At 31.3% G+C, this 27687-nt stretch overlaps 1 protein-coding gene and 1 long non-coding RNA gene across 4 annotated transcripts in view; one reads left to right on the forward strand and one right to left on the reverse strand.

Moving 5' to 3' along the window:
* The window catches only part of LOC127728195 (uncharacterized), a 415364-nt gene that overhangs the window by 41205 nt on the left and 346472 nt on the right, over window positions 1-27687 (reverse strand). For all 3 annotated transcript variants that reach the window (XR_007994036.1, XR_007994035.1, XR_007994034.1), the window contains exon 2: window positions 8687-8696. This is a non-coding gene — a long non-coding RNA (uncharacterized LOC127728195). The remainder of the gene's footprint in view (window positions 1-8686; window positions 8697-27687) is intronic.
* Window positions 11084-22656, forward strand: LOC127728103 (acetylcholine receptor subunit beta-like). The gene is made up of 2 exons (XM_052235331.1): window positions 11084-11268; window positions 17444-22656. The coding sequence occupies exon 2, from the start codon at window positions 17470-17472 to the stop codon at window positions 18664-18666; it is 1197 nt and encodes a 398-aa protein (XP_052091291.1). The 5' UTR covers window positions 11084-11268; window positions 17444-17469; the 3' UTR covers window positions 18667-22656.

Genomic DNA, 27687 nt, shown 5'->3' on the forward strand with positions numbered 1-27687 from the left:
AGCCAAAGTTTGAAAATTGAAGATGAAAAATAGTGGATATGTAGTAATTATGATACTGCTGGTATCGTTTTTCAGAGAAAGTTATTCGGTATCATATACGAATTTTGATGAGTTCTTCAAAAATATTACCAGTGGTAAATACATAAATTTGCGGCCAGTCCTTGACCATAAATCGAAAGTGAATATATATATATGTTTTTTTTCATTTAATATATATCCAGGAATTTAATGAAGTTGAAGGAAAACTAAGTTTAACTGGATACTTTAGTATAAGCTGGGTTGATCAGACTATATCTTGGAATAGCACAGAAACATAATCGAAGTAGTTACTCTCGATGAACATATAATTTGGAAACCAGCTTTTATTATTGGAAATTCATATGACGGTGTAAACTTTATTCATAAAGACGATACTGTGATGAGAGTACAGAGTAATGGTGTTGTTACGTGAACCCCTGGAGATAACTATGAAATAGTCTGTAATGCAGACGTTTCGAGGTATTCATTCGATACGCAGATCTGCAAACTTCAGATATTACCATAGGGATATACCATTGAGGAAATCTTTGTTTTACCGATTTACGATTATGTTGTGCAGTTGTGGTTCAATCCACAAAAAACATGAGAATTTATTGAATCAAATGTTGCAAAAATGAAGACATTAAACTCCTGGAATTTTCAAAGAAACTAAAACGCAATCCCATGTTTTTCGTTCTTAATCTTATTCTCCCCATTTGTGTGATTATTATTTTTAACATTTTTGTGTTTTTAATTCCACCAGAAAGCGGAGAAAAAGTTGGATATGCTGTATCTGTTCTCTTGGCAATCGCAGCCTTCTTGACTATTTCATCAGATAATCTACCCGCAACATCAAGTCCACATGGTCCACGAATATCTTCCATATCTCTTCTTCTATTTACCGATGTTGTCATTAGTACTGTTGTTGTATTGATGGTGATTTTAAGCTCACGATATTATCATCGAGAGGATAAATATCCAGTGTCTTCATTTATGCGAGGATTTGTAAATATTTCACGAATACTACGAGGTCAAGTGTGTAGTTGTAGGAGAAAAAAAGTATAATTAAAAGGAAAACGAGGAGGAAATTAAATGGACTGATGTAGGAAAGGAGATTGACATTGTATGTTGTATATTTACTAGTACTATTGTGGTAATTTGTATTGTCAATGCTTTGTATATCATAGACGTCACCGTAGGATTACCTGGATTGGATTAATGAAATGTCGTTTGTCATATAATTTGAATTCAATCTTTTCCTCCAAAAAGACGTGATCTATTCCCGATGGACTGAATTATATATACAACAATGTTTAATTTATGTAACATGTTTTAAACACAAATGAACATCTTTAAAGGACAGTGATATTCAAATAGTTCAGTCGTCTGTTACGAGCGACGTAAGTCGCAAGTTGATTATCGTTTCCGAATCCACTACTTCTTATAAATTCTCTAGCTTTACCCATTTCTAGTAAAACGACTGTCTGTTTTACGTTTTGACAACAATCAATGGAATTTCATAAAGATAATTTCTTATTTTGTCTGTTTTTTTTCTATAGTAGTTGAAAATGATTATATCAACACGGTGCACATCTATATTTAGACATTCGACATTTTAACATAAATTATATATAACTTAAATGGGGTGTTAGCTCCCCTTTTTAACTCCAAATTTCATATTGGTTGATAAATATTTCATTTAATGTTCAATCATTACAAATTATTTAAATTGAATAGATTGTACAAAAAAAAACAACCATATATTGATATAAAGAATTTATTTATCCTGTTTTGAAAAGTTTAAAAATTTTAATTACCAAAATTTAGAACCTTTGAAATTTATATAATTAAATTGTATTTAACCAAATTTAAATCATTTAAAATTCATATCTATAGAATTGAATAAAACTCAATAAATTTTACCAGGGCTGGCTAATCCGAATCTATATTCTACGTAACTAGCGCAACTGCCACAAACCTACCATTCCATTTTGTTTCATTTCATATTGCTTTCCAAAATAAATGAAAAGTGTGTGCGAAAAATGTTTTATTTGAACAATTAAATATAAATTTGTTTAAACTGTTTCTGTTTCCGTTTAGACTATTTTAGCGTTATTACATTTGTCATCCATTGTCAATTAGTCAATAAGCTAGTATTACCTATGGTACGCATTCCCGAATCCACAGCAGAATTGCTTCTGCTACAGATGTATAATTATGTTGATTACAGTTGGGTGCAGACTAAGCATTACATAAAGTAAACGCACGTTAACGCCGCGTGCACATATTTCGTTAGTTAACTTCAATTTTCGCGATTACTAGTAAACGCTCGTTCACTAATAAACGCGCGTTTACTATAATTACGTTAACGTGGTCAAAATGGCAATTTTAAATGTCTACCCGAGTAAACGCGCGTTTACTCTGTATCCGTTTAGTCAGTAGTAAACGGGCGTTTACTTCAGATTTCACAAGTTTATTTTACTTGCACTTAAAAGTAAACGGGCGTTTACTACAGATTTCACAACTGTATTATTACGTGCACTTGAAAGTAAACGCGCGTTTACTTTTCGCGTTAACTGATTGTGTAAATTAAGAAATAAACTTCGTATTCATTTGTACATTGGTTTTATTAGAACGACTCTTATCTTAATATTTTACGTATATGTGTTTCAAACCAGAACAATTCAAAAAACACTTTTAATTCGAAATATAAACTTTTATTAATTACAAAAAAATCAGTTTGGCCAATAACTTTACTGAGTAGCAGATTTGCTATTTTTCCTTTTTAAAAAGTTACATGTACAAATATCGAGGAGGATACATAGGTTATCCAACACATCGGGAAAATATTTTTATATAATGGGATATAAACATCATGGTTTACGTTGCTTCATTCCCCATTTTTAACAGTCTCTTCCTAAATATAAAACTCTATGAATTTCATACATGGATTTTTAATCGTAATTTACCTTGTTTGCCTTGGATTTACATGATTTAAGATTATGTTTTGCCAAATGTGCAATCGGAAATTGTACAGTATGTATATAGGGATATTGATAAGGTGTTGTTAATGCGGAAGTAAACTCGAAAGTAAACGCCCGTTTACTCTTTACAAAATTAGAAGACGCGCCGATTTTGCGTTAACGCGGAGGTAAACGCGAAAGTAAACGCCCGTTTACTTTTTATGTCTACTGAAATTCTGAGTTAACGCACAGTTTTTCCGCCCGTCTACATGTAATGCTTGGTCTGCATTCAACTGTATATATATTTTCGCTCAAGCTGTTCATAGCCGTAATTGTTTAGTCGTTGGTACCAAAAGTCGTAATGGTGATATTAACAGTACGAGTTCAAACCTTGTACCCAGAATGATTTTTTTTATCGTAAATTTTTCTCGACCAAAATATTGGTTTAATCTTAGAGGTGTTTTATATTTCGGTTTCATGATATGGCGATGATTTTTTTTTGTGTGTCTTTTTACTGTCAAAGAAGTAGTTTACGGTCGTGACTTTTATATCACACCTCATTCAAATTAAAGTCCGTTCAATGTTTTTTTTGTGATTTTAAAGGAAATGTTTTATTTATTTTTTCTTTTGTATCGGTGTCATTCTATATTTTGATATTGCTATATAATCATATTGAAGAACGTTCAAATGTCTTTCATAATCTTTCTTTAAAAAATAACACCCAACATAAAACAAATCAAAACAATTTGAAAACAACATGCACAAACCAATTCATAATATATATTTTATAGATTACAGAAGCTAATTATCAATGAGACATAAATTCAGTTTATTGACATGAATGACAATCAATCGCTTTAATCGTATAATTTAAATATCGATTTATGTCAGCACTCGTGGTACAGTGGTATCAAGCATAGACTGAAGACTGTCATGATTAACAATGAAATATGCGCGAGTTCGAACCCTTAGTATGAAACTCGTTTTTGAGAGGATAAAAGAGCTTAAGTTCAAAGTTAAAAGTTATAATATAAGTCATCTTAAGTTCACACAGTGGTCAGTGGATTCTTAAAAATTAGAATATAGCAAAGTGCTCTCGACCAATGAAAGTGTAGAATTTGGTGTTTCTTAATTGTGAGGAATGAATGTAAATCATGTTCTTAGTAAGGGATTATCCTTTTGTTTAGGCCTATTTACAGTTCAAAACAAAGAATTTTTATAAAATGAGTTACAACTGCCTGAAGCACAATATAAGGATTATTGATTGAAAGTTGAATTTTGAAACAAACAAAAATGATCAAAATAAGTTTGAAGTTTACTTGTGTAGTACAATTGATACCGTTTGTGTTATTATGTGAATATTTATAATTTCAAATTACAAGAAAAAAATATAAATAATATCGAGAAGAGAAACAAAAACAATAACAAAAACTTAAAAATTCAAATTGAATATAACCTAAATCTTTAGCTTCATGTATTACGCTAATCAAAACTCAGATTACGGTATTTGCAGTTAGTAAGAATTTTGAATTTCCCATAAAAAGCAATTTCATTTAACATTTAAATTTTAGTTAATTAAGTAGTAATCAATGTAAAGAGCTTGAATATGATTTTGAATAAATCAAAGTGAACTGTAAATAAACAAAAAGATAACTTCTCACTAAAATATTACATAATTTACACTCATACTCACAAGTAGGAAACTTATACAATTTCTACAATTTCATTGTAACGTTGTGTCATCTAATGTCTAAAAACACAATTTATCAAAATTTCCCAAATCAAAAGTAAGTCCTTACACCACTAAGACCAATACATAAATGAAATGCATAAAAGGGAAGTCATCCATTAATTATAAACATTGCATTGACAATGAAAAAAATTCTTGAATAAAACCAATCAAGAGATCATTTGAACCTTGAGCACTCTACAATATTCTAAGTTTGTAAGAGAATGATAATCCCTTTCGTCATGATAAGTACTCCCTACCGCACGTACTTAATCATGAAGAAAAGGATTATCATTCTCTTACATATACATAATCTACAGTTAGAATAATAGACTGACGTCAGAGAAATGGGTTAATACAGTGGGCACAATGAGGATTACCTGTCAAAACAGATTTTGGTTTAATAGATGTGACTTTAAAGCCACAACTTGATCCCTCAGAACATTACCTGTGATAGTTCCGAGTAATAATTCTCATAAATGGTTGGTTGAACCTTTTTGTACTTTACACTGTTCGAAATGTCTATTATTTTATAAGCCATACATGAATATTTTAGGTCAACAAATAAAAAAAGTTCTTGTTTGCGAGTTTTGAAAAATATCTTAAATGGTCGAAGTCTGAAAATTGTTTGGAAACAGCCGCTTCATTAATCTGGAAGTTTGTCGGGCATCCCAATACCGAATTTGACATCACTGTCTGCTTTAACATGTAAATAACATAAAATAAGCCTACTTTACGTATTTCCTTTTTCAAACTTTTTCCATTTGATTAAGTATTCCCATTAAAAAAGTCTACAGGCTCTTCAAATGAATAAATGAAAATAATCTAGAGATTTCAATCTTGAATGGCGAAATCGATGTGAAGGTCGTTGAAAAATTGGACCAATCGGACCTACAAATGCGTTATATTACGAAGCTTCTGTCTGTCATGTTCATTGTTCTTAACCTCATTTTCATGAATCACCGTCTTCTTAAAAATACTGTATAATTATTTTTTTTTCATGTGAATTTCTTACTTATTATATATATGAGTAATATGATAACTATATTTGGTATATGGAATCTTTGTTAGTTCTGCATGTCCGCCAGACAGGGATAACCTCACCTCGGCCTCATTGCATAGATCTTAAATCAAGGTTAAGCATTCCTGGTCAAGGCGGTATCACAAATACTATTGGCAGTAGGTCAACTATTTTTTTGGAGCGTGTAATGGTGTACATGGCTGTCTGGCAGGTTTCATCGGACATTGACATCCTGTTCATGCTTCATTGATTAATGTCAAGTTTTTTTTATGTTTAAGTCACTTTCTCAGATACTATAAGCAAAATTTTAACTACATGTGTGTATGGAATGATTGTTAGGTGTACAAGTCTGTATTACAAGGTTCATCTGACATTGACCTCATGTTCATGGTTCATTGGGCAATGTTAAGTTTTCATGATACGGTCTGTTTCTCAGACTCAATAAGGTCAACTATGTTTTGTATATTAAATAATAAAATATGTTCATGTCTGTCATGCAGGTTCGCCTGACCTTGACATTATTTTCATGGTCCAAACGTCAGGCGTTATATTTTTTATGATTAAATCTGTTGTTTCTCAGATACCATAATCAATAGACTTAATATTTATGATGTATAAAAATAAATGATTGCAGGGTGCATATGTCTGTCTGCCAGGGTTCATCTACCCTTGATCTCACTTTCATTGTTCATTGGCCAAAGATTAGATTTTTTGGTTGTGTCTGCTTCTCAGATACTATAAGCAAATGTAACTTGCTACATTTGGTGTATGGAATGATTGTAAGGTATACATGCCAATCTGACTGGGCTCTTATGGAAGATATCAAATTACGCATCATATAGATGACCTGGTCTTTGAATGGCTTCGGGTTCCGTTTTGTTCCCCAGATCCACGCCAGCTTAAACTGGTCTATGTGATCAGGTGATGGTAAATATATGTTATCAGTCACTGGTATGACATTGCATAAGAGCAAAATTAATTAAGTTAGAAATAATATGCAATAGAGGGGCAGCCTTTGAATTTATAAAAAGTGTTTAATCCTTTATTCTAATCCTTAAAATGACACTGCTACGCAACGGTCAGTTGTTCTTACCTGAGACTTAAAAGATCTGATTTTAATAAAGGTGATCGATCAATCTGATTATTATTAGTCCCTTTACCATGTGAACTTACGCACTTTAATGGTTAGGACCTTTACTTAAATAAGTAAAAATACTTCTGCATGTCAGTAACTGCTACTAGTCCTTTGTTAATCTATGTATCATTGTCATTTTGCTTAGTTTCTTTTGTTACCTATTCTGACATCAGACTCGAACTTCTTTAAACTGAGTTAACTGTGCGCATTGCTGTGTGTTTGTTTATTCTTTATTGGCTAGAGGTATAGCGAGAGGGTTGAAATCTCACAAACATGTTTAATCTCGCCGCATGTTTGCGCTTGTTCCAAGTCAGGAGCCTCTGGCCTTTGTTAGTCTTGTATGGTTTTTTTTAATTTTAGTTCATTTATATGTTTGGAGTTTAATGTGCATGTTCATTGAATTAGTACACATTTTTGTTTAGTGACCAGCTGAAGCCCGCCTCTGGGTGCGGGATTTTTTCGCTGTGTTGTAGACCATTGGCGGCCTTCGGCTGTTTGGTCGGTTTGTTGTCTCTTTGACACATTCCCCATTTCCATTCTCAATTTTATACTGCATATGCTTTTGTTTAAGGAAAAAAACACTAATATATGAAAATTATTGTTCGTTCGCATTGTATGTTTTAGACTGAGTGACAATGTTTTATTTGTCCCTCAAATATTTAATTGTTGAATACATTTGACAATAGGTTACTTTCAAAGTTATATTCATTTGTAATATACAATGTATTAAATATATGGTGTCCACACAATGACACCGAAATATGTTTGCACTTTACGAATACTTTTCAATTTCCAGTTAGTGACAAACCTGTAACTTTTGTAGTTGTTTTTCTTGCATTAATTGGCTTATTTTTAACACTCAGGTTTGTTCCAGAATCATTCTTAAGGTAGATTGGGAGTCTAAATTATAATCCATAATTTTTTTTAATAATTTGCCAAAATGTAGTTTATTTCATGCTTTTTAAAAGAAAATAAAAAAAAGAATGGGTCACGGGGCTTATTTTCACGCTACAGGTTGTGCAAAATTGACAGATTTTTGTATAGATTATGCATGCAAAATCCAATTTTCTGCCATAAAAGGAAAACTACACCATAGAATTTTGAGATAAAATATGAGAAGATAGCTCTTATATTATGTTTTAAGAAAAAGAAAAAATGGGGTCACGGGACCCGTTTTCTTGCTACATAATAAAATAGGTAAATTCCTAACACATTCTATTGTAAAAGTAACTTTATCTGAATTATCTGCCCTTAGTTTTGAGTTGCCTCCCCTTATGTTAAACAAAGTTGGAAAAAAATGAATCAAACAAAAGTGTTCTGTTTTTTTTGTAAAATACAACCATAAATATGATAAAACATGTCATTTTCTATCTTGAAATGAAAATCCTCACACATGAATTACCGACTACTCTCAAAATTTGCACATTTTATTAAAGATCTAGACCGATTGTTTTCTGGAATTTGAAAATGCAAGATGGAGGAAGACACCCTATCTACCATAAACATGTTTTAACTTCTTTGTTTGAAGGAATGAGAAGTTTTCAATGAAAACATTTTTGAGCATAACAGTCAGTTTCTGGTTTTCATCTTAATTGTATCATCCGACTCCACCCTTTACATAATGGAATTAGGGCCAGTGTATATAAAGTGCGGATTTTGAAATATTTGTTAGTCTTGTATGTTTTTTTTTAATTTTAGTTCATTTTATATGTTTCGGAGTTTAGTGTGACGTTTATTTTCACTGAACTAGTACACATTTTTGTTTAGGGGCCAGCTGAACCCCGCCTCCGGGTGCGTGATTTTCTCGCTATGTTGAAGACCCGTTGGTGACTTGGGCTGTTTTCTGCTCTTTGGTCGGCTTGTCATTTGACACATTCCCATTTGCATTCTCAATTTTATCTGAAATACCATTTCCACTGTATATGTTATACATTTCTAATGTAGAATGATAAATAAACAGACGCAGAATTTATGATTTTGGAATAAAATGATAGATAATTTATCAAATGGATTGCTTGTCATATAGGCAAGAGATGCAGACGGGTTTATATCGCACATACAGCTTTCAAGGTGTGAAAGTATTAAACAAATATTACTGCTTCCTGACAGCATTGTTTATTTTCTATAAAACAGCAACACCCATTATTAATTTAAACAACAACAAAAATCATTAAACATACGGTCACATTTAGTTTTCGAGTCAACATGCCATGCTTTTATTTATAGTTATTTTATATTTGTGTTACACAGAAGTTTTGTTTCGCAAGTAATTTATACACAAGTCTATTTAAAATAGTCACAACTTATAAGAAACGTTATATTACATTTATTCATGTTTAAAGACCAATCTCCTTATTTCGTCATGTTTCTTTGTCTTAAAATTTCTAGTGTTTTGTTTAGTACCGTTCACTGCAAATCCTTGTGCTGTTTTTGACAAATCAAAACCGATAAATATGGAAAAGAAATGTGTATTTTACTTTTTGTATAATCAAGTACTACAAATTTTTAAGAAAATCGCCGTAAAAATACGTTGCACTCATAGATCTTCTACACCTGAATATTTTCGAATCCCTGACACACTAATAGCAAACTCAGGACGATGTGTCGTATATAATGATAACCGTTGTGTGACCTTTATTTCGAGATCAAAATACTAGCATTTTAGAGTTATTTTTGCGAAATCTCTAAGAAACTGGGTTGCAAATCAGGTGCTCCGGATGAGTGGACACCACTTGGTCCCACATTAAACATACACAAAATTTACTATAGGTGCTTTAATTTTCAATATGAAATGTTAGAAATGTCAAATAGTTAAGTCGTTACACAAAATATAGATCGGTATTTCAAAGAAGACAACATATGTTCTTCTCGATATGTTTTAGCAACGAAGGGTACAGTACTGTTACAAAAACGAGCAACGAACGGTAACGTATAAACAATTTCATAAACTGATGACTTTTTTAAAAAATCATAATAATTACAATGAACTAGGTATGATGTGTATATTCTGGAGGAAAATATGCTCACTAACCTGCATATATATCAGCTGTTATCTAAGGTTATCTAATGTTTGCATTTTTGAAGCTTTTTTAGCGAGTTTTTGTGAACGATGTTTGTAAACTTACGCACTTTTATCATTCAGTAAGTACAGTGCGAGTTAAAATTCGAATTATTTAATTAATATTGATGATTTTACATGCATGCAATGTGTATGATATAATTTTGAAAAAAAATTGTGTACATAACTGAATATTTTTTATATCATATATCGGCTTCTCTCAGCTTGTTCTGTATCGCTTAAAAACGCACAACGTCCGCAATCAACTGTACGGTGATTGATATAAAAATACAATGTGGTATAATTGTCAATGAGACAACTCTGCACAAGAGACATAATGACACAGAAATTAACACATATAGGTCACCATACGGCCTTCAACAATAAGTAAAAAGCATACCTCATGGTCAGCTATAAAAGGCCCGAAAAGACAAATGTAAGATAATTCAAACAAGAAAACTAATGGCCTTATTAAGCATTTACGATAAATTTGGATTTTTTAATTGTTAATCATCAATGATTAAGGTCAAAATAAATCGCTTTCAATAGATTTATTCTAGATTCTGTTGTTTTAATAATATATGTTTTGGACTTTAAACATATGACTGTACATTGCAAAGTCATATTCTAATGAAATTGTGTTAAACAGGACATTCAAATCAATTACTTTTTTCAAAACGTAAACAAACACAGTTTTTCCCATCGTCCTTCATTATACTATCGTGATACTCGCATATGAGAGTTAAAAAGAAATATCTGGATTCGAACTTTATTTACACTGAGGGCTAATTTGAGCAAAGTTTGTTAGTTCTAAGCTCCGCTGATAGGACTTCTCAGCGACAGAGGAAGATGGATCTGGGCTCAAACTAAATTTTGAGGTGTTAACAAAGTCATTTTAGTCAACGGGTTGATACGAACTTTAAAGATCATGATGTAGATTGCATTGATATTGTAAAAGTTTTTCTCCATTGCTAACCTAGAAATCTGAATTTTCAACGTATCCCGATTGTTTACATTGAGACGAGGTCGAGGCTTTGGCTATGATCTCTTATGTCACAATTCGTTTGTTTACTTTTTAAATAACCATACACTCATTTGTGAGACGCTTGTCAAAATATTTAGTGTATAATACCTTAGTAGGAATAATGTTAACGCTTTATTTGTTTTCAATACTTCCATTTAAGACTTGTTTACAAATCAGATGGGCATTTAATTTGATGGACATATAATTGTTGAAATACTATAGCATTTTATGTAAATATTTAAAAGCGTATGAGCAATAACGTTTACTTAGAACTTTCAACTTAACGTTTACATTTTTAAATTAGCAGTAACACATTAAAGGTAAGTCTAATCATTCTTGATAGTAAGAACATATAAATGATATTGTTGTGTTAAGTGGTGTAGTACATTGAACATGCATATACCCTTAAGGTTTATCGGGACCTCCAGGATAAAATGGTCGCGTTTACACCACTAAATTTACTATGAGTGCAGACCAACATCTGCATCTGGAATCTGGAACTCAAAAGTTTATCTATTTTATCATCTTATTCAGGAGCGAAAGAAAGTGCACTGCAAAATCCAGTTAAGTTTAAAATTTTGTGGAGCATAAAATGCATTTGAATTTTATATATATACGTCATGCCGTGCCTTTAATAATGTCCAGATACAGTGTTTCGTCTGCGCTCAGAATTAACTTTTGTGGTGTAAACACGGCCATTTCAGCATTAAGGTCAAGCTATGCTATCTGCAGACACATTTAATAATGAGTAAATAATGTATAGATGTTTAAGGTACCGAGGCCAGTACTCGTCGCTGTTATATATTTACGTATTGAATATGAACCCTGCGTTACATGTAAGGTTTTGAAGATTTATTAATTGGTTTTTGTTTGCCTAACGTCTAGTGGCAAATAGTTGATGCATATTCAATACCATTTTTGCTCAGAAATGTGTCTAAAAATCGGTATATCAAAATTTGTAACCACTACATGACAATGGTTACCCTGCTATATGCATGTGACAATTTTTTGGCATTCCTGCCTCAAAGTACAGAGTTTTGTTACCTTCTCTTTTGAATTGTTTTACAATTAATTTTTTCATGGTTTCGCTTTAAATAAATAGAAGCTGCAAATTGATTGGTTACATTGGTAACATAGGTTACATTTTTCTTTTAATATTTATGACAAGTTGTTTTTTCTCTCTCCAAAATAGGCTTCATTCACCAATACAGTTGCATGGTTATAATGGTTACACTAAGGTAACATTTGGTTTCATTGTAAATAGATAGAATCTTCAAATAGCTGGGTTACATTGCTTACAGTCTTTTTTTTCTATTATTTGAACTACTTTTTTTCAACACAGTCGTCATTGCCAGGTCCAGTTACAGGGTTTCTATTGTGACATTAAAAACACAGTAAATATGTTTTAATATAAAAGATTTGTAATAGTATAGGTTTATGCATTTTAGTTATAACTATAGAAATATTATAGAATGAAACAATTACATCGGATACTTAAATAAATACAATAAGAAAATATGTTAAGGGTCGAAAATAAGTTCGAATCTAAGAGAAGAAAAGAACGTGTAAATATTATTTCATAAAAAGCTAGTTGTTAGATAAAAAAAAAAAGAAGACATGTAAATAAGTTTGAGTTCTTTAGATAATAGACAATGCAAAATGTAAATAGTATTACAAAAACTTTTAGCACAAATTATAGTGCTAAATAAATAAAATGTAAATGAACGCTTTATTTTTATGTGCCAATATGAATGCAATGTAGATTTTAATATAAATGTTAAAGTATGAGCGGTTACATATCAGCATTTACGGTGCATACATTTTGTATAAGATATGTGTAATGCGAATCATTTTACCAGATACAAGCTTCAATATTTACAATGTATCAAACTAAATCAAGACAAAAAACTTTGAGGAATATACATGTATGCTGAGTGGAATAGGCACACACGAGACGATGATATACACAATAATACAACATCTCTTTAACACAATAGTACCACATAAATCTGTTTGCACAGCTACCTATATAAAAAAATGCATACATAATAAATCTAAATAGGATGCAGATGCTGGAATTTCAATTGTGACAAAGGGAGACAATCCAGATAAACACCAAACTAAAAAGGCAAACAACACATTTATACAAACCTCTAATCATTTATTTATATATTATAATAGCTACATTGTACAAAGCAGGGTCTGTTCATTGCTGGATGTTCATTGTTACATATGATTGTGTTGTACTAATTGTGATAAATAGTATCAGATTTTTACATGTATGAACATTTTCAATTATACTTTTTCAAAAAATTAACTATGGTGTTTACATACTATTTTGCTAGCTCAGTAAATGTGATAAATGATTTTTATATAGATGAACTATACAACTGTCACAATTTAGTCAAATCTAGGTGATAAAATCTTTTATTTATCTTTATTACAAATTCTATTTTACACATGATAAAATGTAGATACAAACAAAGAGAGGCAACTCTTATCCTCCTACTTTTCCATGTACAACCCTTACATTATCAAACCAATAATTAATTAGATACTTTCATCTTTATTTTCACATTATCAAACACAACTAATATATTGAAACTATCTAAAAAGATTGAACAATCTAAAAAGATTTAAGCCTCAGATATAATACGGATTAATATGATTTTGAAATTTATTCATATAATATTTCGTACATAAATGACAATGCATCATAAGCCTCTAAAGGCTGGTTGGTATAATATACATGTTTATTGACTGCATATGTTTAAAATTTTAATATATTGTATTTCTTGTACATGTACCAAGTTGTACTTTAAAATAAAAATATCTATCTATCTATAGTTTTTAACTGGAAAATGGCACAAGAATAGCTTGCTAGACACTTAGGAAATTAAACCTTTGAATAAGATCAAAAAAAATAAATCTTGTGTAGGTATGTTAATCCTAGCAAACAAAGAAACTGTTCTCATTCTTTGTCTTCAAGTAATAAGCGAGATAATCTGTTTACAGATTATTGAGAAATAAAAGACAAATAGAAATCGGGTCAGTGTCCAGTTATTGACCAACAAAATTTAATAAGGAAGGTCACTAAATTTCAATTCAGAAAAAAGCAGAAGTTCGTAATTCCAAAGATCATGTGATAAAAATTTGAAATAACCAAATTAAAGGTTTAGCGTTATTCGATCTTTGGACCGGCAACGGTTACAGAAATAAAGACTTATTTTAAAAGAACTTCTGTCTATTTTAGATGCGTTAATATAGGTTTTAAATTTTAGTTATTAGTAATATTTTACTTAAAGCAAGGAAGAAATATTTATTTGAATTAAATTACAAAATAAGTAAAAACAAATTAAATGTTTAAGATCTAAAAGTATATATGATGCAAAATTGTTTTGTGAAGAAAATCTAATTCATTTTATATTGTTAGCTTATTTAAAAGTATCTAAAAATTGAAGTAGCTTGTACGTCTGATTTAAAAGTAAAAGTTGAAGAATTAATATACTAATTAAGGGAATTTATAGATTCCGGAACGTTACTTAGGTTATAGGTTATATTTAAAATTATCTCACTCAAGGGAGATAACTCATATTTACTAAATTTTAGACCATGCCGTCTTCATTATTTGGAAACAAAGTTTTTAGGCATAACTATTTATTGTTGTACAAGTTTTATTAACAGTGACAACAGAGATATGGAAACTATGGAAAGAGGTATTTTGTTTGTATCTTTTTTAAGTAGAATATTAATCGTAAAAATGATTTTTAACAAGAAATGTATTTTGTACTGATGAATATGTATGTATTTCATTTTAGCAGGTCTCACACACAATGTATTTTTAATCGTTGTTTTAGAAGAATTAATTTGAAGTTAAACAATTCAAGTAAAGATAAGCTAGACTTTCATTTAATGAATATAATGTTTGAAAGTGATTAATTTGTTCTAGGCTTTAAGATTTTATTTAAATAGCACTTATATACCTTTATTGCCGGAATTTTATCTAAATGATCATGAAGTTAGTATATTTATAAGCAAAGAAAGCCCTTGAGCTAGATCCCCCTTATTTAAATAGGTTATTAGAAATATAGAGTAGGCCCCATGAATAGTTTTTTTTATTTTACTCAAATGTCTAATTTGTGTGAGACTGCAATATTATATAATTGTAAATATTATTATGGTTGATTATTGTTTTATAAATTGTATGTATGTGGTCATTCGATCTTTGGAGTTACAGAAATAAAGACTTATTTCAAAAAGAACTTCTTTCTATTTTAGAAAGCTGAAAAACATCTCCCCATTCAGCATAACAGATTTAAATAGTTACACTATAGTAACACTTGCTTACTCTTAAAATTAGAATTTGGAAATTGCTTAAGTACATTTTTCGACTTTTTTTTAAAAATCGTACAGGAGAACCTAGTTGGATTTAAATTCGGATACTCGAGCAACGACCACATTTTCTCTGCATGTATTGTTTCAATCATTATTGAAATTTACTGTGCGTTTGTAGATTTTGAAAAATACCTTTGTCTTTTTACATATAAACTCTTTACGTTAAGTGGTAAATATTTTATGCATGTCCAGGACAAAAACAAATTAATAATAAATACAATAGATAGGTCCAGCGGTGTGAATTGACCAAGTTGATAAGAGGAAAATGTGGAATGCCACTAGAAAATGAGGGTACATTGGATAGGGATAGAAATTTAGCCTTGCAACAGGTAATCTACAAACCCCCTTTAAGAGTTGTTGCAAGGGTTCTTAGCGTGCAGTGAGCATATATATATATAGCACTCCCACTACACGAGGCATTAGATTTAACGCCCTTATTATGACTGGAAGTGACTGTGAATTTATTCACTTGCACAACCAAACGGACGCCCACTTTGGCAAGGGTTTTATTGCCGGTCGGAAGAAGACCTATGATGACCATCATTCTATACCCCAGTCACCCTGGGATCTTCTTTTATGGTTGAAAATATATGTATTAGGATACAAAGTCTCGCATAGTACATAAGAATCAAAAGTCTTTTTACTTGTGATATAGGATTAAAGCAAGGATAAAATCTCTCTCTTATATTGTTTTTTTTTATATTCAAAAGATTGTTTTCTTAAAAAATGGGAAACGGATACAAGTTCCTGTTATATGTCATGAACATTCTTACTTTGTGAAGAATCATACTGATTATATAAAAAAAAAGATACACAGAAGATGATGTCACAAAAATGCTGGACTTTTCAATCGACAACTTATTTCATGAGTTTGGTCGATTGATATTTCATTAGGTATTCCAATAGGTACTAATTGTGCGACTCGAATGGCCGACTTGTATGTTGGAACTCATATGAAGCAGAATTCATACGGAACCTTCTCAAAGACAAAAAGAGAATGCATGTTATTAAGTTCTTTAATTTCACTTTCAGATATATTGATGATGATGTTCTGTCCCTTAATAACTCACATTTCAATGAGTGCTTACATCTCATGAACATGAGATTACGAATACTAACGAAGAAGAAGGTTTGCTTCTTAAATTGATCTTTTCCACAAAATTAACACAGATGGATTACTTTAAACTAGAATCTATTACAAACTAAAATGCGTAGTTCAAACTGAAAGAGATATAGTTCAGATACTGCAGGTTGTTCTCGCGAAAGATCATCTGTTTTACATGTAAGCCAATGGAGCAGTCACGACTACATCCTGGATATGGATTTTTCTTCAAATGTTCACTGCAAGGAGGTCGCTCACGTGAATTTTTGTTTGCTAAGAATGACAAAACATCATAATTTAAGTTCTTTTTGAGAAATAAAACTCATTCGGTATCAAGTTACATTGAAAAAATGAAATTCTGCCACAATTATGATTTTTTTTATGTAAGACACCATAGAAAATTTCAATTTAAATCTCATATTTTAGTCACCGTCATTGTTTCCAATAGTATTCGCGAAAAATCTTGCCCATGATTTAATAGATCAAGGTTTTTTTTAGTATGAAAAAGGGTAGCTTTATTCACTTGTTGGTAAACTGACAATATGATTTGAACATATATATATTACAGAGTTTAAAATCCACGATGAATTTACTGATAACAATTTTTTATATGCACCGTGTACCTTTACAAAATATAACAGATTAGAGCTGTTTTTCGTCAACTGGAATCCAATTGTTGATAAAAACATTTATTGTTCATTAAAAATTGCAGATCACGTTATAAAATCAAAACTTAAGCTTTCATGAATAACATATACATTAAACAATCCAAAGATATAAAACAAATAGTTCAAATCGACAAAATTATCTTTAATGAAGACACGAGCCTTTCACTCATTGATTTTTGTAGATGTACACGTAGCTGCTGTATTATCATATACTACAACAAAACATGAATAGGATGCAAATTTTGTTGTGCTGTGCTTGTTGCAACAAAAACAAATACAATATGTACATTAAACTGAGTAATTAATCAAAACTAAATGTTCTTTTGACAGATTAACTCCAAGCCGAAGTTTGAAAAATGAAAATGAAAAATAGTGGATATGTAGTAATAGTGATACTGCTGGTATCTTTTTTCAGAGAAAGTTACTCGGTATCATATACGAATTTTGACGCGTTCTTCAAAAACATTACCGGTGGTAAAAACATAAATTTGCGGCCAGTCCTTGACCATAAATCGAAAGTGAACATATATATGTATTTTCATTTAATATATATCCAGGAATTTAATGAAGTTGAAGGAAAACTAAGTTTAACTGGATACTTTAGTATAAACTGGGTTGATCAGACTATATCTTGGAATAGCACAGAAAACGAAATCGAAGAAGTTACTCTCGAAGAACATATAATTTGGAAACCAGCTTTTATTATTGGAAATTCATATGACGGTGTAAAATTTGTTCATAAAGACGATACGGTGATGAGAGTACATAGTAATGGGGTTGTTACGTGGACCCCTGGAGATAACTATGACGTAGTCTGTAATGCAGACGTTTCGAGGTATCCATTTGATACGCAGATCTGCAAACTTCAGATATTACCATGGGGATATACCAGTGAGGAAATTCTTGTTGTACCGATTTACGATTATGTTGTGCAATTGTTGTTCAATCCACAAAAAACATGGGAATTTATTGGATCAAGTGTTGCAAAAAATGAAGACCTTCAACTCCTAGAATTTTCAATGAAACTAAAACGCAATCCCATGTTTTTCGTTCTTAATCTTATTCTCCCCATTTGTGTGATGATTATTTTAAACATTTTTGTGTTTCTACTTCCACCAGAAAGCGGAGAAAGAGTTGGATATGCTGTAACTGTTCTCCTGGCAATCGCAGTCTTCTTGACTATTTCATCTGATAATCTGCCAGCAACTTCAAGTCCACGAATATCTTCCATATCTCTTCTTCTATTTGCCGATGTTTGCATTAGTGCTGTCATCGTATTGATGGTCATTTTAAGCTTACGATATTATCATCGAGAGGATAATTATCCGGTGTCTACGTTTATGCGGGGATTTGTAAATGTTTCAAGATTACTACGCTGTAAGGTGTGCTGTTGTAGGGGAAAACAAGAAAAATATAATGAAGATGATATTAAATGGACCGATGTCGGAAAGGAGATTGACATTGTATGTGGTATATTTATTACTGTGGTAATTTGTATTGTCAATGCTTTGTATATCATAGATGTGACCGTGGGATTACCGGGTTTGGATTAATAGTATCATTTGTTATATAATTTGAATTCAATATAATCTCCAAAAATGGGAGAAGGACTGATATGAAAAAAATGTTCAATTCTATGTCTTTTTTTTTTACAATTGAACATCTCTAAAAGACATTGACATCCAAGTACTTTCATCGTCTGTTTTATAATGATTATCTTATACAAAAAATATATTTTGATATATTATTCTAATCAAAATTCAATATACATTTAAACCTAAGAACAAAGCCTCTGTTGATACGATATCCCAGAGCTTGCATTTCCTATCATGATGTCTTTCATAAAGTTTGCTGCTAACAAGAAAGCCGTTTTACAAAGTACTCAAATTGTGCTGTTAAATTGAAGTCATCCCTGCGATAACTTTACGGACTCTATCAAGTTTGTTGACGTTATGGATGTCTGTTTCACAGATGACGGCGGACATTTTCAAATTGGCATAACCCCAATCCCGTCCTTTTCGCCTCGAATATGACATCACTGAATTAGACTTATCACGGAATTTGTATCACGACGGTGCCACATGTGGTGCAGGATATGCTTATCCTTCAAAATCACCCCTTATTTTTTATGGGATTGGTGTTGCTCCGTCTTTGGTTTCTATGTAGTGTTTGGTGAATGTGACCTTATGGGTTTACAGAGAAATTTCCGTATTTTAGCGACATTGGGGATTCAAAAAGTCTAAAATGAACAAAAGTCAATTTCAATTTGTTATTAGAAATTAATCGATTAAGAAAATGAACATCATAGTAATATTCCTAGTTTTCAGATGAAAAGATTCATTCGACTTCGGTTAAAATTAGTATTATAAACGGTTAACATGTTCATCCACTAACCGTCGAAAGGACCGAATACCACAAACGTTAACCAGTCAATTGAACCTTTTTCAATTTTAATAGATTTGATGTAATATGTATTTAAATAATAGATAACATTGTTAAATTTCAAAAGGATCATGAGGGTACTTAATGAAATCAATGATCTAGTATATTAATTGCTTTATTAACAAAGAAAACATTCTAGTCTTTCATTAACAACTAGTGTATAAGTTTGGATAAATTTAGATGGATTTGGATATTTTTGGATCTTCACTAATTTGATAAGGCTAGTGTTTCTATACTGACATATGGGTATGAAATATGGGGATTCGAGAATTCAGATGGTCTTAAGAGAGTTCATTTGCGTTTTTGAAAGCATACATATCAATCACGTTTAACTTGAAAAAATCAACCCGGAATTTATGATTTAATATATAACTTTTTAAAACTTCAACCAGGAATTTTATGATTTATAAGGAATTGGGAAAATACCCTATTTCAAATACCGTCACGTTTGATTAATGTCTAGCATCGCTTACCAGAAGGAAAAAAGAGCAAAATATCAGGTTTATTATACGCTGCTATATGTAAATCTCAATACATATGGTTATGATAGTAAATGGTAATCCTATACATCTTTCCAGAAATTTATTTCAGGAATCATGCATTTTACTCTAAAATTACAGTTTGAAGAAGTTATTCCCTTGCCGGGAAGAAATACTGCTTCGCGACAATGAAGCTCAATGATGAATTAACGATTAGCGGATTTTTATCCCTGTTGATTTAAAGATATAATATTTGGTCAAATATAAAGATTATCAATTATGGTCTTTAATCTTCCAACATACTTGTAATCAGCTCAATTATAAAGCTGAAAATGTGTGTTACTTAAAGATATACATAGCTGTCTAATTTACTTCTCACCATAGCTCCGAACTGCAGCGAACCAGTATTGATACCATTATTCTTCTCAACAAGGGAAATAAATCGTATTCAATTGTAATTTCAAAATCAAATTCGGGCTTGCGGAAGTCAATTTCTATAAAGTTTTATATAAAGAAAATGTTTGATGACATTGGAATGTCAAATATATGGAAAAGTCAAAATTTATTTCAAAAACATTGGGTTGTATTAAGTGTTCAGCAAGAACTTAGAGACTCAAGAATGGTCAACAGAAATGAACAACTCACCAAAGAGGCTGAAATATTGATTATATAAAATATATGTTTTTAATTTGAACGCTAATCATCAGTGTTACCACTTTATTCATTTATCACCTTATGTAAATTTAAATTCTCCCTCGCCCGAATTTAAAGTATTTCTACTCTAAATTCAATTGGCTATAAACAAGACAAACGCAGAAATAGTATTAGTTACTCGCAGTAACATATTATTTTCTTTTGCGATACAATATTTTATTTTCAAACCGCCAAAACTTTTCTCGTGCCTTATGCACATAACATCAAACTTTATAAATAGTAAGTACATTTTCAGAGCTAGTATCAGAACTAGTTATACTAGTTCCCATCTATATATAAGTACTACAAATAGCAAACGGGAAAAACCCCAATTTCAAACGAAATAAAATATATTTATATATGGAAATAACCGTTTGTCTATTGAGACGGGAAGGTGGCACAACATACCAAGATCTGATAAAGTATATCACCTTTGCGATTCAGCTGATATCGGTGACGAACACCATTATAAAAAAAATTATTATGTCATGTGATTTTTTCAAAGATGAAAAAAAAACAAATACTTACAACAATATTGAAATAATAATGTAAATGTAATTAAATTCAAACAAGCATTTTCAATACGAAATTGTGTTTCTGTGTAGGTTTATTATGGTCTTTCCTTTTCCAAAATTGAAAGACCTTACTGTATTTCTTCTGATTATTATACTTTTTGTTCCACCAAACTTTGACAAAATTTCACTCCGTAACGGTAGGACATGTCGTGTTCACACTTTTGATCGGTATCACATATACCTATCCGGAACTCACCCTGTGAGTCGTAAAACTTTGTCGGTCCGGAGTTATCTGCCCCAAAATTAAAATCTTGTTACATATATGGGATGAACACCGTAACAGTAATAGGTAGAAAAAAATCGAAGGGTGAATTTGTTCAGGACCATACCCTGGTTCTTTATTACATTGGGATCGAAAAGATCGAAAGACTCATTGGTAGGGTTATGACCCTTTGGAAATTAATCGATGTCAAATGGCTAAGAATCTTCACCAATGATTATCAATTCATATGACCTTGAAAATGCCTTTAGGTCAAATATGTACGTTGACCTTGACCTTTGACAATGTTATTGGATAATATCAGTAACTTTATAATTACAGAAGTCTTGAATAGTGGAAAATGTTTAAGTCATTAAGACGCAACATTGTTACATTATGACCGAAGATATTTGATTTTTCCGTATGGGGCATAACCGCCGTTAACGTTGTGTGTGTAGTCCAAATTAGTTTTGACTCTTAACCCAAAGGTCCTAGACCCATCGAGTCTTTGCAATGACATCGGGGACCAATGGCCTTGACAAAGGCCATCAGGTCAATGGTCATGTCCGGGATAGGGAATTGTGTGTTGTTGACCCTATTTGAAGGGTATTATATTTGTTTCAAAGCTTTTTTGTTGACCTTGACCTTTGACCTTACACCTTGTTATGGGATATTTCAGAATTAAACCATTATAATTATAGAAGTCTTGAATAGTGGAAAATGTTTGGGTCATTAAGGTGCAACATTTTGATCGAATAGATTTTACCTGTCCGTAAGGGGCATAACCCCCGTAGATGGGTTCTGAAAAGTAAAAAAGGAAAAATTCTTAAACCAAAGGTCCTGTACAGCTGGGTCTTTTGCATTGACATCAAGGACCAATGACCTTGACAAAACTCATAAGGTCAAAGGTCAAGATCATGTCCCAAATAGCGAATTATGTGTTTTAACCCCTAAATTATTATTTTATATGTGTTTTAAAGCTTTGCAATGCATTCTACGTCTATTTAAACATATATTTTACATTATGAAAAGGGTAGACCTCTCAAACGATCAATTGACCTTTTAATCAAATGTATTTCTGTGAAATTCTATCTTTCTGGTTAAAAACAACTATATTTTTATTCATCTTTTGTCCAAATATATAGTATGATAATATGTATTAGTCATTTGTATTTCACACTTGCTATATTCCATATTTGATATCATGTTATGTTATCTTCCCAGTAATTATGCGAATCATCCACATAGACAACTATTCACCAGAGACTATGTGAGGTCACGTACGGCCTTCATCAATGAGCAAAACCCATATTGAAAGCTATAAAAGTCAACGACATTAAAGAATATAAAACAAAAAGACCTGATATACAATGATATATGTAGAAAACAATAAAAAAAAGAAATATGACAAACAGCAACCAACAACAACCATCGAAATACAGGTATCTCACTTGGGGTAGGTATATACAGAATGTGATCGTGTTATGTATGTTTGCGAGTGCACCGTCTTCCCCTTAACCAGGAGAACACAATGTAAAAATCAGTCGATAAAGGTTGGACTCGTCAAATCGACACAAAGCACGAAAAAAAAACTAACAAACACTTAAAACAGAAGGTACCAATCTAAGAGTACTCCAAGCTACTTCAAGCTACTTCAAGCTACTTCAAGCTAATTATAGTTAATGAATAAATCATGCTAACCAGACTACAAATCTCAATCAGTACATATCCAATGAATTCAATATAAAGTCTTCATAAACAGTCTGAGAAAAACATGACATTATCTAATGCCAAAATATTGGTATCGACAGGATATTGGACCGTAAATGTTCATAATTGTATCGCAATACATATTTAGTTATGCTTCGATTGAGTAATAACAAAATCAATATTAGTACCGACAAAACTATAAAATCAGATCGTATTACAGCGTTAAGTTGATAACCTTTGATAATTAGTCAGAGGATGGACAGGTTTACATGGATCTAGCAATATTGTAGCCTCTATGAATAACATTACCGTCAAAATGAAGATGTGATAACCCGTTTTCTATAGGTACATGTTTTCAAACCAAATATTTGCATTTTTGAAAGAATTTATTAAAGCTTTTAAATAATTTGTGGTAATGAAATCACCAACTTCATAATTTACCAGTGATACAAAGATTACGTTCAAAGACAATTCCAGCTAACTATCATGATTCATACCATACCTTTCTAGGATTTTCCGTTGATGAATTTAAAAATTATTAAGAAACTAACGTTCCGACTTCCTCGGTCTATGTTAATCTTACGAGTTGAATTTGGCTATTCTTTTTATGTTCATTTGTACATATATACATGTATATCAAACATACATTTCCGAGTTTTGATCAACTGTTTGCCTCTTATTTGAACCTAATATTAGTAAAAGCGAACTAGGCTTTCACTGTAACTAGTGCTTTCTTAAAATTTTAATGAAAAGTTCGATTAGATACAGAAGTATGAAAAGTTAACAAATGTGTGTCGTCAAACCTGGTTGTATCACACTACAAGCCTGGTATCGGTGGTGAGTTGTACAGCTTAAAAGTGCATTATTCCTTATGCTTTCTACTAAGTTATGAATTTAAGTTATTTAACATCCATTTGGCTTACACTTTTTTCATCCTATTTCATAAGTTCTCCTAATGAATTTTACTGTAATGTTGTTGGAAATTACGAAAGTCTTTTGCATGATATCTCTTACATAGCATCCACCAATCCTTTACCATTTAAATACCTGAAATAATGAAGTCATATTTGCCATTAAAGCTTTAGGTTTCGGCAACGTCCTGGTCTAAAAAAACAACATGTAGGAAACTCATCCTGAATTTGTGATTTATAGGACTTGAGGCTATTTTAAGAAATTGTTCAAATTCTATATAGCTAATTTAGCCAAATGAAAAATCTTTAAGAAGGACAGTGGCATTGTAATGCCTTTTTTCGTCGTTCTTTCCATATGTGTTTTATATTAAGTTATTGACATCTTCTTTAATATTTATCAGTTTATATTACATAAAGTCTTTTCTGAACCCCTGATTTTTATTGTGGAAATGATATGTCACAGTGGATTATTCATGTAAATATAATTAAATAAATAACAAATCTGAATTATCAATCGAACAACTAAATTATGCCTTTTTACACATACAGTTGTCATTTACCAGATTTTATTACACTATGGCAATCATTCAATGCTCCTTTAGTCAAAGTTTAACAAAAACAATAAGCATATCTAAAATATAAATATACCCTAGCCACCTTTAGGTTTCTAGTATAACGAATAATATAATTGCATTTATACAAACATTTTACAAGAAAAGCTGTGAAAGATGATACAAATTAGGAGCACACAGTCACATACTAATGGTACAACAGTATCCGTAAATTTGGAAGACATTAAATGACCAGGAGAAAATAGGTAAAACGAAGACAAAAGGCATTAACAACAAATCACTTTGAAAACTAAAAGTCCAGCAGTAATGAGTGTGTCTTATTTTTCGAAAGGGTCAGTTGCTGCGCAGATTAAAAGTCTCAATTATTTCACCTTGCGTCCTAAATGCGGACTAAAAAAGGCGATTTGAAAATTTAACATGATTATTGCAAGATGAAATATAAACAGTGTATTGCAAAGTGATCCATTATCTTTTTTCTACCACATTAAGTTATTTAACAACCACGTTACGCTTCCTTAAGTGATTAAACCATTTAATCAATGCATAGTGTGGCAATGTTTACATATACTATCACTAAACATTTTGCTATTATTTGGAATTGAAAATTTGACCCTACTTCAGTTTAGAAATAATTGATATTGATTATACTAGCATTAAAAAAAACAATGACATCAATTTTACAAACAAAATGCTTTTAAAAAAATTGATTGGAATCAGTGTCTCATTTCAAAGTCTTTCTAAAAAAGTATGATATTTAATTCAATCAAACGCAAATTTAACAGCAACTAAAAATAAAATAAAGAAGAATCTTAAGGGAACCAATCAGGCTTTAATAATGGATCAACCTCAATAACTAAGGTTAGGCAAGTTATAAATCAATCTATATAGACAACATAAAGTTCATCATCAATACAAAGTTCTAGGCTAACACGAAAATCCATTTATTACAAGGACATTCTAAAAAGCATGTTTAAAGTACTTTTGTTAGTATTTAATTACCCTGTCATCTCGGATCAAATTCAAACACCAAGGAGCATTACACTCGAATACATTGATTTAACTTGAACTGTATCATAAACGACTTTTATATATTATTGGTAAAATGCTTGCTGGTGCTTAGAAAACTTCAACTTCCACTGGGTTTTTAGATATAAAGACAAAACAGCTGATCTGATTTTAACATTGTAACATCAAATTTCCAAAGAGTCTTTCATCTAAGGTCTGACTATAAACAACTAATAAAGGGGTATTACACTGTTGACAGGCACATGGGTTTATTGATGGTTTAAACTTTCATATCAGAGGAATTACAAAATTGACATATCAATACGCTTCAGAAAAAAAAAACGCATTTAATCCTGTAACCTCGATATTGTGGTAAACTGCAAAAACACAAGCTCAAGTAAAACAATGACAAACAAAACCGTATTGCAGTAACTAAAAGCAAGCCCAAAGTATACAAAAAAGATGCGAAAGATACCAAAGGGATATTCAAACTCATAAGTCGAAAACAAAATTGACAATGTCATGGCAAAAGAACGAAAAACAAAGAAAAGACAAACAACAGTTCACAATACACAACAATGTCATAGCTTAAACCCGAAAATCGGCGAAAAGAAAAATAACTACACAAAACACATCATGGAAAACTAAAGATTGAGCAACCTGCTGCCGCTTGAAATCATGCGATCTACACTCTAATAGAATCAGTTGTACTTTGAAAAGTATTGCGTCCAGCAACACCATAAACAGTGCTCGAAGATAAGATTTGCAAAGGCCACATGGTAAACTCATAGTTTAAATGCAGAAAAAAATAATAAGCAAATCATATCATTTTCTAAATACCAAAGCTTGGTATGCAATACCACTGTGAATAAATTTTCTACAGGTTGAAGCCTGTTCTACAATATTAAAATCACCAACTGTGTTTTTTTTATCAATTTATGATATCTCACTCCCTGTTTTAAATTCCGGTAATGAAAATATTTACTTTCATTGAAATCTGAGAGATACAAGTAGATCATACATTTGGCGAATTTGTAGGGCTAATCACATATCTGTATTGCTAATCACAATCGTTATTCTCAGCTCGGGGCATTTTACCTATTAGGTTATACTTTTGTATCATATTTCTAATCAGGATGAAAATGAAACACAAATAAAATAAAGTATATCCGAGAATTAAAAAAAAAACAACCTCACCTGTATCTACTGCTGTTTTCGAAATCATGTAAAATAAGGTTAAATTCATAATTAATAGTATTAGATACCCTAATAATGATTGAGGCCAAGTTTGGTTTTATTTGGCCCAGTAGTTAAATTAAAAGCAGGTCATCCCATTGTAGTCTTAAAATAGTTACTGAAGACCCCTTATCATTATTCAAATTAGTTTTCAAGTTGTGACCATTTGAAATTGTTTTTTTTTATAATTTTCCTTAGACTTCTATAGTAAACCCCTATGTTCTATTTCTAGCCATGGCGGCCATGTTGGTTGGATGACAGGGTCATCGGATATATTTTTCAATCAAGATCCCCTTTGGAAAATTGTGGCTAAGTTTATTTCTATTTGGCCCAGTAGATTAAGTGGAGAAGATTTTTGTAAAAGATTACAAAAATTTACGGAAAAAAGACTATAAAGGGCAATAACTCCTTAAGAGGTCAAATGACAATTTTGGTCATGTTGACTTATTTGTGGATCTTACAATGCTGAACATTATTACTGTTTTTATTTCTATCTATAATAATATTTAAGATAATAACCAAAAACTGCAAAATTTCCTTAAAATTACGAATTCAGGGGCAGCAACCCAACAACGGTTTGTCTGATTTGTCTGACAATTTCAGGGCGGATAGATCTCAACCTGATAAACACTTTATCCCCATGTCAGATTTTGTGTAAATGCTTTAGTTTCAGAGATATAAGCAAAAAACTGCATTTTACCCCTATGTTCTATTTCAAGCCATGTTGGCCATGTTGGTTGGCAGGAGGGGTC

The sequence above is a fragment of the Mytilus californianus genome, unplaced genomic scaffold, assembly GCF_021869535.1.
Source record: "Mytilus californianus isolate M0D057914Y unplaced genomic scaffold, xbMytCali1.0.p SCAF_2, whole genome shotgun sequence".
In the NCBI taxonomy this organism is placed as follows: Eukaryota; Metazoa; Mollusca; class Bivalvia; order Mytilida; family Mytilidae; genus Mytilus; species Mytilus californianus.

Coding starts and splice junctions, on each gene's coding strand:
- LOC127728103 (XM_052235331.1), top strand. CDS start 17,470: ATGAAAATGAAAAATAGTGGATATGTAGTAATAGTGATACTGCTGGTA.